Source organism: Sylvia atricapilla, chromosome Z, assembly GCF_009819655.1.
Source record: "Sylvia atricapilla isolate bSylAtr1 chromosome Z, bSylAtr1.pri, whole genome shotgun sequence".
Lineage (NCBI taxonomy): Eukaryota > Metazoa > Chordata > Aves > Passeriformes > Sylviidae > Sylvia > Sylvia atricapilla.
This window is the reverse complement of record NC_089174.1, coordinates 170915-185378: the sequence shown is the minus strand read 5'-3', so window position 1 is coordinate 185378 and position 14464 is coordinate 170915. Positions and strand designations below refer to the sequence as shown.

The following is a 14464-nucleotide window of genomic DNA, read 5'->3' as shown; positions in this document are numbered from 1 at the left end:
CAGCTCCCTCCCACCTCCTTATAAAGGCCATCTGTCCCTTTTCCCCTTCACAGTAACAGCATCCAGAAAGTCTGAGCACCCACACTGTAAGGTGACATCTTCAAGTATATACTGGAGCTTAGAGTAGGGTTTGAGAGCTCCCCTACTTTGTGTTCTCAGCACATCTGTGAGCTAATCTGAGGCAATATCTCCTTCTGCTTCCCAGCAGCTGAATATCAGTATCTGACAGACTGGAAAACTGAAGAGAAGGATAGCATCTGATGTTCTCTTATTAGAATGTAGCAATTATGCAGATGAGCAACTGTAACAGCACTGGGCAGTGCCCCTAGAGTCCACAGACTCTGTCACACTTCACAGAAATAAAGGTCTGGAGAACTGCATGCAAGAAGTGCGAGGGAGAACTTAAAAGACTGTATGGTGATTAGACTGGGTGGTACCAAGAAAATAGGCCTTGATGACTGATGAGTATAAATTTAGATAATTTACAGATTCAGATAATAAAAATTTAGCCAATTTTTGCATGAGCAGATTTCCTCCTAACTTTTCTTTTGGGAAGGACGGGGCAGGAAGGGCTTATGGATATGACTGTCTGGTAAGAAATATTTGAGATATAAAATCTGTGAGTGAAATAGAAATGAAGGTCAGCTTTGAGGTGTAGGCATGGCAGGCAGGAAGACAGTGATTAACTGGAGATAGGTTGATGGACAGAAAACAAAAGCACCCAAGAATGCAGTCCGTCTCCACCTTGCCAAGGCATCAAGGAAAAAGTAGATAAGAAAAGCAGTCTTTAGAGTTTAGAATATAGGATAATATGGTAATTTAGTAGTTCTCATAGGTTGCATACAAAGTTTGTGGGTTTTGTATCTTGCGCCAGTTTGTCACTGTAAATTATAATATTCAACACAAAAGGAGATATAATGTGTTGTAACAAGGTCCTCACTCTCTTACCTCTCACTCTCTTAGGCTCTTACTCTCTTGCTCCTTCCCCTCTCTCCGCTTTCTTTTTCCCTGCACTTCTCCCTGCGCTCTTGCCTCTCTGCCCCCTCTCTTGCCTGCTCTCTCCCTCTGCTTCTTCTACCTCCCTCTCTCCTACCACCCTGACCCCGGCACTCTTCTTACCTCTCTTGCCTCTTGTAGCTTTTTACCTCCCTTACCTCATACCCCCTCTCTCTCTCCCTCTCTCTTTTGGGCTTCCCTTCAGCAGAGGCTGGTGGCTGAAAGCCGGCCCTGTTTACCCACGACCCTTGCAATAAAACCACGTGTTTCTAGAATATCTCAGGTCTGCAGAGTACCTTTGTCCCCGCCGTCCATGGATGTCCTTACACTTTTCCACTGTCAGGTTTAGCCAGCCAAAGAAAATCACAGTTGAATTTTGAGTATAAATAAACAAATCAAGCTGAACAAAAAAGGCAAAACTTAGTGCCATCAAAAACACATTTAATTTTAAATCACACTTTTGGTTTGCTGTTATTCTCCAAGGAAGGGGTGCTGCCATGTGCATGTATTAATCAAATTACGAACTGGGTTAAGCTCCTGCACAAACTTCAAAGTTAAACAGATAGTACTGTGATTTTTCCTTCCAAAGAAGTGATAGTTCTGCTGCTTCAGAAAATCAGTTAGCATTGGAAGGGTCTTCTGGGAGATCACCCAGTCCAATCCCCCTGACAAGACGTGGTCACCTGGAGCAGGTGACACGGGAAGGTCTCCAGAGAGGGAGACTCCATGACCTCACTGTTCCCGGGTTCTGCTACCCTCAATACAAAATTCTTTTTCATGTTGAGGTGGAACTTCTTGTATTTAGTTTATGACCATTGCTCCTCATCCTGTCATTCGGCACTACTGAAAAGACTCTAGCACCATGCCCTTGGCACCTGGCTTTAGGATATTTACACTCATTAGGGAGATCCCCTCTCATTCCTCTCTTCTTGAGACTGAAAAGCCCCAGCTCCCATATCTCTCCTCGTAAGAGATGATCCGGACATCTAATCTGAGTGATGATTACTATCTCTAGTAGCTTCTTTCTCGTGCTGAGGAGCCCAGAACTCTGGACACAGCACTCCACATGGGGCCTCAATCCTCCGGGATGAGGCGCAGCCTGCAAACAAAGCTGTACCCCGCCCTCGCCACGGCCCCGTTATTTTCTCGCCTCTCGCGGTCCCTGGCCCGCTCCCCGCTCCTGGCAGGACGGGACTCTCCGGCCCCGCTGTTCCCCGGTCCCCTCTGGGTCCCGCTGTCTCCCGTCCCCACAGGACCCCACTACCCCCCCGTCCGCTCCGGCCCCCGCCATCCCCGGACGCGGCGGGAGTCTCTCGCCGGCCCCGGGGCCGCGGCGGGCCGCGGGCGCCCCCTACCGGGCTCGGCGCTGCCGCCGCTGTCGCATCCGGGGCTCTGTCCGGCGATGACGTAAAGCTATAAAGGCCCGCAGCGCCTTTGTTCGCCCCCATTGCGCAGTTGCAGGTCGGCGCGCGTGGAGGTGAGTGCGGCTGTGGGCTGGGGCTCTGCGGGCGGCACCGCGGGACGTTGCGGGGATCCGCGGCGGAAGGTCCGCGGGGTACGGGCCGCGTGGAGTGCCGCTCGCTGTGCAGTGAAGGCGCGGTGGAGCTGGGCCTGACGCGCAATCCCGCCCTGCCCGGCTCCCGTTAGGACGGCGGGACCCGTGCAGTTGCGGTGCGGCGAGGAGGGTTACGGCGGCGTGAGGTGCGGTGTCCGCCATTTTAGGTGTGGTGGTTTCTCAGCATCCCAGGGGAGAGCGAGGCGGGCGCGGCGGGAGCGCGGCGCCGATGTGTCCGGACGGGGCTGAGTTGCGCGGTGGGTGAGCGCCGAGGAGGCCGCCGGTCGAGGGGACGGAGCGGAGCCGCTGCCAGAGGTGGCCGCCATTTTGTGGCGGTGCCTGGGCCCTCGGAGGGTCCGGCGCCGCTCCTTGTGCCGCGGAGCGCGGCTGAACTCGGGCCCCCTGCGGCCCGGCCCGGCGCCGCCGCGGCTCCCCCGGGGGTGCTTTGTCCGCGCTCCCGTGTGTGCCAGAGCTGGCGCGGGCCTTCGCGCCATCGCGCTAGAGACATGCGGGCAGCCCTTGTCCACAGGCGCCGGGCGGCCTGCCAGGCACGGAGAGGTTTGACTTTGTCTTCGGCTCTTGGGCTTTTTTCTATGTTAACCCTCCCGCCCCCGCGGCTGTAGCTGTGACATTGCTGTATAGAGCTGTAGTGGTGGTCTGGTGTCTGTTCGGTCTCACATGTTGTGTAGGCCAGGGCTTCAGTATAGGCTTCATGTACTTTAAGTAATACAAAGAATGAGCTTGAATTAGAAGTATTGACCGAAGATGGTTTGAAGAGTTAGTAATTTTGTATTACTACGACGTATTAAGTAAATTACTTTAAACGTCCAGGACTTAAACGAAAGGTGTGCTAGAATTGTCATCCGGGGCAAAAAACCCCAGGACTTCTGGAAGAGCTATCTCATTCACTAGTATTACTTCATTTTAACAGTGCTTTGTTCCTCTACTCAAAGTCCTATTCAATGTCTTTTAAATACACTGTAATGTGGAGAAGTAACTGTTAATACTACTTCGAGTTGCTTCCGTTACAAAAAATTGTAATTACTTAATGTTTTTTATGCCTCATATTTCTTACCTAACATCTTTACGAAGAAAATTTGCTTGTACTTTTGAGGACAGAAGTCATTTATGTACTGTGACGTCTCTACTGCAGTCTGATGTTTTGTTAATAATGGCCTCATTCTTTTTAGTAGGTCATTTACAGAATCAAAATGGTTGAAGCAGATCGTCCTGGGAAGTTGTTCATTGGGGGCCTGAACACAGAGACTAACGAGAAAGCCCTTGAGGCTGTATTTGGCAAATATGGACGCATTGTGGAAGGTAAAGAAAACTTTTGTTAAGATGGTAATAGTAAAAACGAGCAACAACATAGCTGTGATGACTTTTTTTGGCATTGATCATCTGAAATGATGGTGCTTACATGTCCTCTAAGAAGTTCTGAGCTTAAAAGGTTGAATAAAGGTTAAGTGTTCTTTACAGGGAATTACAGGAAAGGCTGATGTGACTTTGTTTCTACAGTCCTTTTGATGAAAGATCGGGAAACAAACAAGTCCAGAGGATTTGCGTTCGTCACGTTTGAGAGTCCAGCAGATGCAAAAGATGCAGCCAGAGATATGAATGGAAAGGTAGGAATTAAGACCAATTATATATTGCATTTGGTACTGATCAGGAAAATTAATCTTTAGGGTAAATCAGCTGGTAATAATAGTCGGAAAGAGAATGGATTAGAATATTGCGCAGACAAGTAATAACTTTATATTAGACAAAATTTTTCTGTCTCCATGAAGCTGAAATCTATTTCTCCTGTTCATGGATTTGACAATAGAAAATTAAGTCTGGCTGGCAGTCAGCTACACTCTCCTTTCTTATTTTCTTTTAATCAGTGATGGAGGGCTTTTCTACAATCAGCTCTTCATTCTTGCATGTTTCAGTAATGATTTTTGGGTTGGATTTTTCTTTTTGATCAAATTTGAATGCACTATTGTGTAAATTACACTTCAGGGAAGTGACTTAACCTGAAAATTATTTGTGGTTCCCTTAACATGGGTTTACTGTGACTTCCCTTGAGTGCTGGAGCATTGATGAGCTGTCTGGTATTCTGTTGATAATCTGACATTTGTGACTTGCATCATTGATCTCCTTGGTGTGTGTGAGGGGCATCTTCCCAGTTAATGTGCAATGGCTTTGCAGTTAGCTGGCAACTGAATTTGTTCCTTTACTAAAATGCAGTTGTCTAGCTGTAAGAGAAATGAGAAGTGTAATGTTTCTAAAAATAAAAATGCAGGAATTGCAATACAAGTTCCAAGACAATACTAGGAAAGTTTGTCAAAGAACTGTAGGCTGCTATAGTCTGAATCTATTGTGGTACGTGTTTGGAAAGGTAGGTGTAAGTCAGCAATTTTTTGCTCAACAGCTGCTTGTCTTCATAGAGATGCTGTCTCTTAAGCAGTTAAAGCCATCTTAGGTCACTTGAATTGCAGACTCTGGTTTTCCATGCCGGATCTGAATGGTTGTATTGAGGTCACACTGCACTGGCCTTGTAAGCAGTGTCTCTTAAGAAGCCATTCAAGTAAAGTGAAGAAGCATCAAGTGATTCTGATGAATTGATACTTGGGATTTTGATATGTTTGTCTTGTTAGTGTAAGAAGTTGAAGTGAAAGAAAAAGTTAGTTATTGCAGTCAGTAAGTAAAGCAACTTCAGGAGTAAGACAATGAGCTTAGTGTTGTATTCATAAACACAAGTAGTAAAACCTCTTGTATTTATGTTATAGCAGGCTATGTGTTATAGAAGGGTAGTGGGTTTTGTACTCCATGTACTGATGTTTGAGTGCTTCATGACAACCTTATCACAATTAGGGTTACTTTCTTTGAAGACTTTCTTCCTTTTTAAACAAGATTGTAAGTTTTTTCACGGCAGAGAGTGGCAAATTCAGATGATGTTTTTTCTGTACCAGCCTAAACATCTGTCAGGGTGCTCCTTTTATTTAATTTTATTTTTCCACTGTCTAGTTTGCCACATTTCTGAAGACTTGTTTACTGCTGTGCTTAAATACTTTATTTTCTCTGAAATGGTAATTGAACCCTCACATAAGGTAATTTTAAGGACCAATAGATAATTGTCAGATTGAAAGGAACTCAGTCATTAATCTGCATGTTTGTGGAGTGCAGCTTGCAAGTCAAAATCTCTCTGAAAATAATCACCAGCTGTTCTAGGTCTTGATTGTTGTGGCATGTGTTTGGTCACTTTTGGAAACATTTGAGAGTGTACTGCTTGATAAAATAGCTAAATGAGACAAAGTTTGTGGCTGAAGTCATGTCTTCTTGTCCTGGAATGCACAATCTGCAATACTGTCAAGAAAAGCTAGAAAGAATGGCCTTGTGGATCATCATTCTCATGGGTTTGTCTTCACTGTAAATCTAGAAGTACCTTCACCTGCTTTGGAATTAGAACAGCAAGTAGCATATGAAAAGAACATTCTCAAATGGGATTTGGTCTAGAATGTCCTCTGGTCCAGCTTGCGTTGACCATGGATATGAAAGCTATTCATGAGGTGGTCTCTCATTCTCATCTTCAGAAAGCCTTATGGACAACAGGTATGGCTTGCATTCCCAAAAGACTCCGCAGTCGAGGTCTGAGGAAGAGCAGGGTCTGAGGCCTGGTGTGAGAAGATTTAATTGTCATAAATCACAACTTGAAGATTTCTTTGTCCATTTGGAAAAGATGGATTGAAGCATTCTCGAGATTTTGATGCACTTTAGAAACAGCAGCAGAAGCACTGTGCAGACTGCAGTTCAGGTAGTCTGTAAGGAGTTGGGTGATCTATCTGGCTGAGGGAAGAGTTCTGCATTGCCTGTCTGTTCATTCTGTCATCCCGAAGGAATTTGAAGTTGTAGCCAGTAGAAGAGGCTGATGCCAGCACATTCTGCCAGAATCAATTTGCATTTGAGTTTTTATTTTGAAATTGTTCATGAAAATATATCCAGACTTTTGCACCAATTTGGGTGAGGGGTGATACATGGAAACCTGTATTTCGCTCTCCAGTGGGACAAGCGTCAACCAGTCACAGCTTGCTTGTTGAAGATAAGTTCGTCCTGCAGAAAGAGATAAGGAAATAATTATTTTAGAGTTGGGATGGAGATTTCTTACTTCAATTACTTTGTCTACTAAATGGAATCAATGCTATCATGTGTGAGCAGTGCATAAGAAATGCAGAAGTACTTTGTAGCAGCTTACCAGCCTTCCTCAGGAAGACTCTTAATTCATGGCATTCAAGTCTACATCTTGATGCCACAGAACGCACACATGCTTGCCTGGACATAAATGTGGGTACTCCCAGGTCTGTAGTGGTTGTTCAGTGCAGTGGGCTGTTACCATGATATTCTGATTCTACGTTCTTAAGATGAAATGGATAATTAAAGAGAGGATATGACCTCAGGCAAAAGATCAGGACACACCAAAGATTTTATTACAGTGTAGACCTGCCTAGCCAGCTGGTCTGGGTTAAGAAGATGGAAGCAGATGCTACATCCCTACAGTGTAAATTGTATTCAGCGCTACAGAAGATGTCTTCCTCTAAATGATGGAAAGTGCTTCCTATTTTTTGTGAAGAGTGATACAATGTACAGAAGCTTGGCCTCTTAAGAAATGAATCTTCATTTCTTGGATATATATGGCAAAAGGAAATTGACTTAATGTGCCATCAAGGAATGTGGAGAAATGGAGTCATTGCAGCATCAACAGTGAAGTGATCCATTGAAGAGGAATGCCCTGTGTGGTGTTAGGACTAGCTTCATGCAAGTTACTGTTAAAGTTTCTTTGAAATACTTGATTTCTTGCCCCGCTCCCAAAATAATGCAAATTCATTCATCTGTTCTGTTAAAATGTGGAAGTTTGCAGGATAGTTCTTTAATTGTGTTTGGTTAAAGTTCCCTGGCTCACTTTACAGATCTGTACAGATTATTAATTTCACACATAGGAGACATTGATTGCCAAACTATTATTGTTTTAAATGGCTTGTAGCTTAAATTATTTCCATGCTTTTTAGCACCAGGGTGACTTCACTTTCTGATGCTTATATCATATTAAAATTCTTCTATAACACTCGGAATCAAGGTTATAAAAACAAACTAATGAGTGTTGACAGCTCATGCTCTGAGCTCATTGAAAAAAATTTCCTTGTTCTGAGATGGGTTGTGTGACTTCTATGTTTGGTGAGATAAGAGCTATAAAATCATAAAATGTCCCCTCTGCTTTGAAATAGGACAAACTTTGACAAATATTTTCTGACAGCAAAAAAATCTTCTTGTACCTAGTGAAAGGTCTTTCTGGACCTATAGAACAGCTTTTTAAGACTGCTTGTGTAAAGCAGTCTGCAAAGAAACTATCTTTTGCCAAGATAAGATGCATAAGTGCAAGGCAGAAGAAAATAGGAGAAATTACAAGGAAGACTGTATCTCCTACATCACAGAAATCAAAAAACTTAAACCTAGCATCCAGGTTTTCAGAACCCATGCTAGCAGAAGGGGACAGTGTTACCTTTCTAAACTTAATAATTCCGTCAAGAATGTGCTGTGAAATTGAGGACTGCAGTGGCCATAGCAAAGCTTAAGGCTTCACGGCCACTGTTCCTGCTTGAAAAGTATAAAGCTGAGAGATTAATTATGATGGCAAATCGATATGATGCAAACTGAGAAGTTCTAGACATTAGAGTGACTGGTGCTCACTCCTGGGATGTTTCAGTTTGTCATGCTAGAAGGCTTCTAGAGAAACCTTCCATAAATAAAATATTTCATTAAGTCAAAGCCAAGACAAATATGATTTTGTTGGTTTTACTTACTTTTTTCCCTCACAACAGATCAAGTTGGACCTGTGTTTGTACACACAGGTTTTCAAACAATCACTACAAGTCTTAGGAGGTGGCAAAATACATGGTGCTACTACGGTAAATTTTCAGGGAGCTAGATTTTGATAGAGAACAAAGAATACTCAGTATTAGCAATGCAGATTAAGACATTACTACCGGTCATGTTTGTGTTCATTTATTGCAGCAAAGAAGTGCAATGAACAACACTTTCTGCCTGATAATTAATTAGTTGTCATAGCAGTTAATATTTAACTGCTAAAAAAGGCTAATACACCATGTTTGCCAGGATAGGCATGTAGTAACCTAATTTTAGCAGAGCTTGTGATCTTGGTTCTGCTATAATACCCAAATGTGGTGTCTAAAGATCATGCAAAAAATTTATTAACTAGGTTGAATTACTAAACATGTTACTCTGCTCGTGTTTAAAGTATATTAGTTGGCTGCAGAGTTCCTGGTATTGCAAGTCTATATTCCAGAAGAAGCTTCTACTATTTTCATAGCACAGAAAAGGTACATCCACACAACAGAATCCACAAACAAAAATACTCCAACCACAAAGCACCTTCCCTGTGGAAAAGCAAATAATAGAGTAAATTGTGACAGTCACCTTGATTGAAAACCCAGCTTGAAACACTAGAAAAAAGGGGTGAATTTTCATACTCAGTCTGCTGTGTAGATGCTGAAATAACTTCTAAATACTTCAGCGATCACCGTTTTATCAGGACGTCAAGAAAATGTGCTAAATGGCCTCCCCATTGCCAGAAATCCCAACTGAAGCTAAGTTACCTTCAGCTTAATCTTGTAACTACAGGTGCACTCCTAGTATGGTACAAAAGTACCAAAGTGGCAATTGAAAATAAATTGTAGATCATATATCATGTTTCATTTACAGAATAAATGACATGGGGCTGCCGTAATCATTGGACACCTGTGTTTTCACTGAAAGTCCTTTCTGATGCTGCTCTGTGGTTTTTTTTGCCATCAATACCACAAGAATGAAGTACTGTAGAAATTGAAATTAGGCCCAACATGCTGCTGAGTACTTGGGGACTAATACTGAAGACCGAAATCAGTTCTAGAGTTGCTCTAACTTATAAAATGGAAGCCCTGTAATAGTGAAGCAAGAGGGGCTTGGTTTAAGAAATACAAACATGACTGAGCAGTAAGTAAAGCAGCTTCTTCTTTAGTCATTAGATGGGAAGGCAATTAAAGTGGAACAAGCAACCAAGCCATCCTTTGAAAGTGGTGGTAGGCGTGGGCCGCCACCCCCTCCCCGAAGCAGAGGTCCTCCCAGGGGCCTTAGAGGCGCAAGAGGCGGAAGTGGCGCGAGAGGACCACCTTCAAGAGGGAGTCACTTGGGTATGTATTGACCTCTCTCATTATACACTTCGACAACACAAGACAATCCCATTGGAAGATGACAATAATCCTACTGGAAAAAAAAAAAAAAGTCAAACACCTGAATAGTGCACTCCTTGTTGTTCTTTATTAAAATGATGAAATACGATCTCAGCAGTTTAGTCAAATTTTTGATTAGGCAAGTACACCTTAAGAAAAGGCTTTCAAATGTGAAGATTCCTTTCTTCAACTAACACTCCACTTGACTTTTGCCTATGAAAGAAAAGCAGAGCTCCTGCCATGCACGTGAGAAAGGAAGCTTTCTGGTATTCAAGTTGAAAAAGTGATTCTCTACTGCCAGGGAAAGGGAACTGCCTTTCATTCTTAGTAGCAAGAGGTCTAAACTGAGAAAATTGTAGGGCTGATCCTTCTAGATCAGAGTGAGAGTTAGGGCATGTAAACTTTGTTGAGTTGAAGCTTTCTAAAGTGTAAGGATAGTACGTTACTTGATACTGGATATTCATTAATATACAGCTATTTATTCAGACTTTTCAGTATCAAACCAAAACTCACTTAAAAGAGCTAGTAAGCAGAACCTGAGGTGTAACAATAAAAGCTGTAATGCAGAAAAAGAACCCCTGGAAACAGTGAAACTTCTTTCTTGACAAGTCTGTATAGTAGGTTCTGCAGACTCTGTAGTACCTTTGTTCCCTCTCTGTGGGCTCTTCTCTAGTACATCTTCCCAGGTGGCTCTTGTCTTCTGAGAACAGTAATTTGTAAAAGAATTTAAGCTGTGACTGATTACATATATCAGCTGTCTTTTTTCCCTTGTGTCACACCCTGTAGCTTTTGAATAAGTTCTAAAAGACAGTTCTTGACAGGAATTTAGGCTGTGGGAAGTTTTGGCTCTCAATTCTGCCAGTAGCATTTAATAGTGGCTAGAAGACAAGGCTTTGAGGTCTAGTTTTAGAGGTTTACGGTTGATCGTGTAATGGTAATAACGGCACCTTCAGGTTGTCGTAGTTCAGGCTTTAGGATAATGCAGGTGAGTATCACAGGAGCACTAATTGGTTAATGGCTTATCATTCTAGGGTCTTCTCGAGGGCCACTTCCCATGAAGAGAGGTCCACCTCCACGAAGTGGAGGCCCTCCACCTAAAAGATCTGCACCTTCAGGACCAGTGCGCAGCAGTAGTATGGGAGGAAGAGGTAAGGACGTCCTGACTTAAATAATTGCTTAGTCAGCTGTAGCACCTTAGTCTTCCCCTTAGGGGCTAGTGCAAGTCATTGATTCTAGCTTCAGTCTGCTATGGGATAGTGTTTTGTTTGTCTAATCTTTGTTTCCTTTCATACCGGTTGTCGTGGTTTTACATTGACTAAATTTTATTTATCAACTGGGAGATAGGACTTCAGGAGAATAAGGCAAAACAGGCACAACTTAAAAGTAAACACAGATTTTATTAATATACACTAAAAAGGGGGAAGCAAAAGAATTGAGACATTCTGAGACATTCAAACACCTTCCCCCTCTCCTCCCCCTCCAAACTGTTCACTTCCCACTCACTACAGAGAGAAAACCATGGTTTTCAGTCAGTTGCCACCATTTAAACATGATCTTACATCACCTTAGGAGAGGAGCCTCTCTAGGGTTATGGAGAACACGCCACAAGAAGAGGTTTGGTGGCTTTCACAGATCTGTAATCGCCCAGAATTTTTGCAGATTCTGTGCAGTCTCACTCATATAACAGTTTTCCACACTGTTTATGGGCTTCCACGTGTTTGGGGTGTCATTTTAAGAATGATTTTCTAGTACAAAATAGGGGTTCTTTTCCATCTTTAAATTCACTTCTATCTCAAAAGAAATAAAAACTTCCTTGTTTTTTCCCAGGAGCCAGGGACATATTCTAATCAAAATTCTTAATTAAAATGCGTTTGTATTAATACACACAACCCTTTGGCTAGAACTTGCATTCCTCCAATCAGTATTAGGATATTACAAAAAACAGTCCATTTCCCCATAATTCACATCTAGAGAAGTCTGGTCAAAAATGTCCACTTCCTCCATCCCATCTTTCAATAGTTTTCCTCAGTTCTTTCACTGACTTTGTCTTAATGTTGTCTCTCTGCATTTTAAATCACTCTGTCCTCCACAGAGGAGGGAAAAGGGTTCAAGTCTTTGCCCAGAGGTTTTTTTTTTTCCCCCTCCTCAGTGGAGTCTCAGAACTTTAAGGCTGCAGGTGATGGTGGGGGGAGGAAGGGGTGGGGGGAGAGAGAGAGAGAGAGAGCGCACATCCTCAGGAACGCTGATGGATGAAACCTCCTCCACCCCTGGTCAGATCTAAAGCAACTTGGATCAGCTTCCTGGAGCTCAGGAGAAAAGTTTTTTAAAAGTCTCCTCCTTCGGACCAGCGGTTCTGGCAACCAAGGCCCAGAGCACGGCCCCCGTGGTCCCGGCACAGGGCCAGACTGCTGGTCTGCAGTCCTCCTCTACCCATTGGAGGAGCCGGGAGGGGACAGAGGGGACACGGCCAGCCCTGGCCGCTGTCCCACAGGCAGGGCTCCTCTCCGAGGCCTGGCCCCAGGGGGCCCAGCCCAAACCCTGACTCACGAAATGGTGTTACCTTTCTGGTGGCCGGAAAAGGAAAGGGAAAAAGTCACCAGAACTTGAGATTCAAGACTGTGTTTCCAGAAGTGTAGAAACACTCCCTTTTGTCAGCCAACCTGTCAATCACAATCTATGCTAGAACTTCTTTAAAAAAAAAAAACTTTTTACATCCATGCTAAACCACCACACCAATATAATTTTGTAGGTGTTGGGAACAATTTGGTGTAATTTGAATATGTTTCTTCTAGTGCTGCTTTGAAAGTATACAAGCAGAAATGTAAAGCCTTCTAAACGTAGGGTCCGGAAATACTACTAAATTGTTTCAAACTATTTACAAGCACTTGCCTTGAGTGTTCTGCATGGCTAAAGGCTAATTAAATGGTCTCATTCTCTGAAGCTCCTGTGTCACGTGGAAGAGATGGTTATGGAGGTCCCCCACGCAGAGAGCCAATGCCATCACGAAGAGATGTCTACATGTCCCCAAGAGATGATGGCTATAGCACTAAAGACGGGTAAATTCTTACACTGTTGTGTTCTATTGAACTGTTTTTTGTTTGGAGAAGGATCTTGATTCCAGCCCTTCTGCGGTAGGACATGTGGCTAACATCTCAGTTTTGTTTGGTTTTGTTTTTTTTTGTAGTTACTCGAGCAGAGATTATCCCAGTTCTAGGGATACCCGGGACTACGCACCACCTCCCCGAGACTACGCATACCGTGATTATGGTCATTCCAGTTCACGTGATGAATACCCCTCCAGGGGATATAGGTACCTACTGTTGGAGTTTTCTCCCTGTCACTTAATTCTTGCTGTGATATTAGTGATTTGTACTAAGTCTTAGTAGTCTTTCCTCCTATAGTGATCGTGATGGATACGGTGGTGGACGTGACAGGGACTACTCAGATCATCCAAGTGGAGGCTCCTACAGAGATTCATATGAGAGTTACGGTAAGAATCCATTTTGCGGATCATATAAGTGTACAGGTGTGGTAAAATCTGACTTTGACTAGGTTGCTTGTGTGTGAGGGGGAAATGGCACACTTTTTTTCCCCTACAGTGAAAGTGCAGTAGTTGGTTATCATTTGATCATCTTGTTAAATAAGCTCTAAGCTAAAGAAGCAAAGTCTACAATTCAGAATGACAGTTGTCTCTGGAAAATACGGCTGAGTTTCTTCTCTAAAATAACAAGCTGTCCTGGAATACCCAGTTAAAGAGCCTGCCTGAATAAACAAACACCGTCTTCATTCCTTCAGAGTCTTTAAATCTACTCACTGCCTGATACACAATCCCCACTTAAAATACCATTAGTGTGACAGATTATATTAAAACCATCTCAATACATATAAAAGAGTAGCAGTAAACATTTTAATACAGCAATTCTGTAAATTCAGATTTGACATTGTTCTATATAACTTATGGTGTTGCCATATTACCTGACCATTGACCCTGCAGGTAACTCACGTAGTGCTCCACCTGCCCGAGGGCCCCCGCCATCATATGGTGGAAGCAGTCGCTATGATGATTACGGCAGCACACGAGATGGATATGGAAGCCGAGAAAGTTACTCAAGCAGCAGAAGTGATGTCTACTCAAGTGGCCGTGATCGTGTTGGAAGACAGGACAGGGGTCTCCCCCCATCTATGGAAAGGGGCTATCCACCTCCTCGGGATTCTTACAGTAGTTCAAGCCGCGGGGCACCCAGAGGTGGTGGCCGTGGTGGAAGCAGATCCGATAGAGGTGGAGGCAGAAGCAGATACTAAAAACACTCTTAAACTTTTGGACCAAGACAGATTATTTCTCAAACGTCGAAGCTGTTCTATCTTTACTACCAGAGGACTACTAAAAGGAAAAGTTGTTTTTAACCTTTTTTTATTGTTGCCTGTTAAGTTTTCCCCTCCATGACTTTTATGCTTTTGTGAGGAAAAGTTAAACAATGTTTAATATCATTTCAAAATTGTTAACATTTCTTTCAGAAAACAGATGTTAAATGTATGAGCTTGAGCTGTGTACTAGTGTTGTAATTTTCAAAGTAAAGTTTCCCTGAAATGCCACAATTCCATCTGATTTTCGTCATGAATGGAACAAGCTGTTCTTAAGATCTTCCGCACA

General features: G+C 43.2%; 1 protein-coding gene and 1 non-coding gene across 9 annotated transcripts; both read left to right on the top strand.

Annotated features, from left to right (window-relative positions):
• Positions 1–2380: 2380 nt before the first annotated feature.
• RBMX (RNA binding motif protein X-linked) lies at positions 2381–14301 on the top strand. Of its 8 annotated transcripts, none has more exons than XM_066339130.1 (9): positions 2381–2473; positions 3745–3871; positions 4070–4176; positions 9603–9774; positions 10845–10961; positions 12755–12869; positions 12998–13123; positions 13200–13303; positions 13808–14301. In XM_066339130.1, exons 2-9 carry the CDS (start codon positions 3763–3765, stop codon positions 14113–14115), a joined length of 1158 nt encoding a protein of 385 aa, XP_066195227.1. In that variant the 5' UTR covers positions 2381–2473; positions 3745–3762; the 3' UTR covers positions 14116–14301. The 8 variants fall into 8 exon arrangements, with proteins under 8 accessions (XP_066195227.1, XP_066195232.1, XP_066195226.1 ...); XM_066339135.1 differs by having other exon boundaries at positions 2387–2473; positions 3742–3871; positions 13215–13303; XM_066339129.1 differs by having other exon boundaries at positions 2387–2473; positions 3742–3871.
• On the top strand, positions 3923–3996 carry LOC136374678 (small nucleolar RNA SNORD61). The gene has a single exon (XR_010745957.1). It is a non-coding gene; the product is annotated as a small nucleolar RNA SNORD61 (small nucleolar RNA).
• Positions 14302–14464: the final 163 nt, after the last annotated feature.

Coding starts and splice junctions, on each gene's coding strand:
- RBMX (XM_066339130.1), top strand. CDS start 3,763: ATGGTTGAAGCAGATCGTCCTGGGAAGTTGTTCATTGGGGGCCTGAAC. Junction 4,177..9,602: donor CCAGAGATATGAATGGAAAG/GTAGGAATTAAG, acceptor CTTCTTCTTTAG/TCATTAGATGGGAAGGCAAT. Junction 13,304..13,807: donor AGATTCATATGAGAGTTACG/GTAAGAATCCAT, acceptor TTGACCCTGCAG/GTAACTCACGTAGTGCTCCA.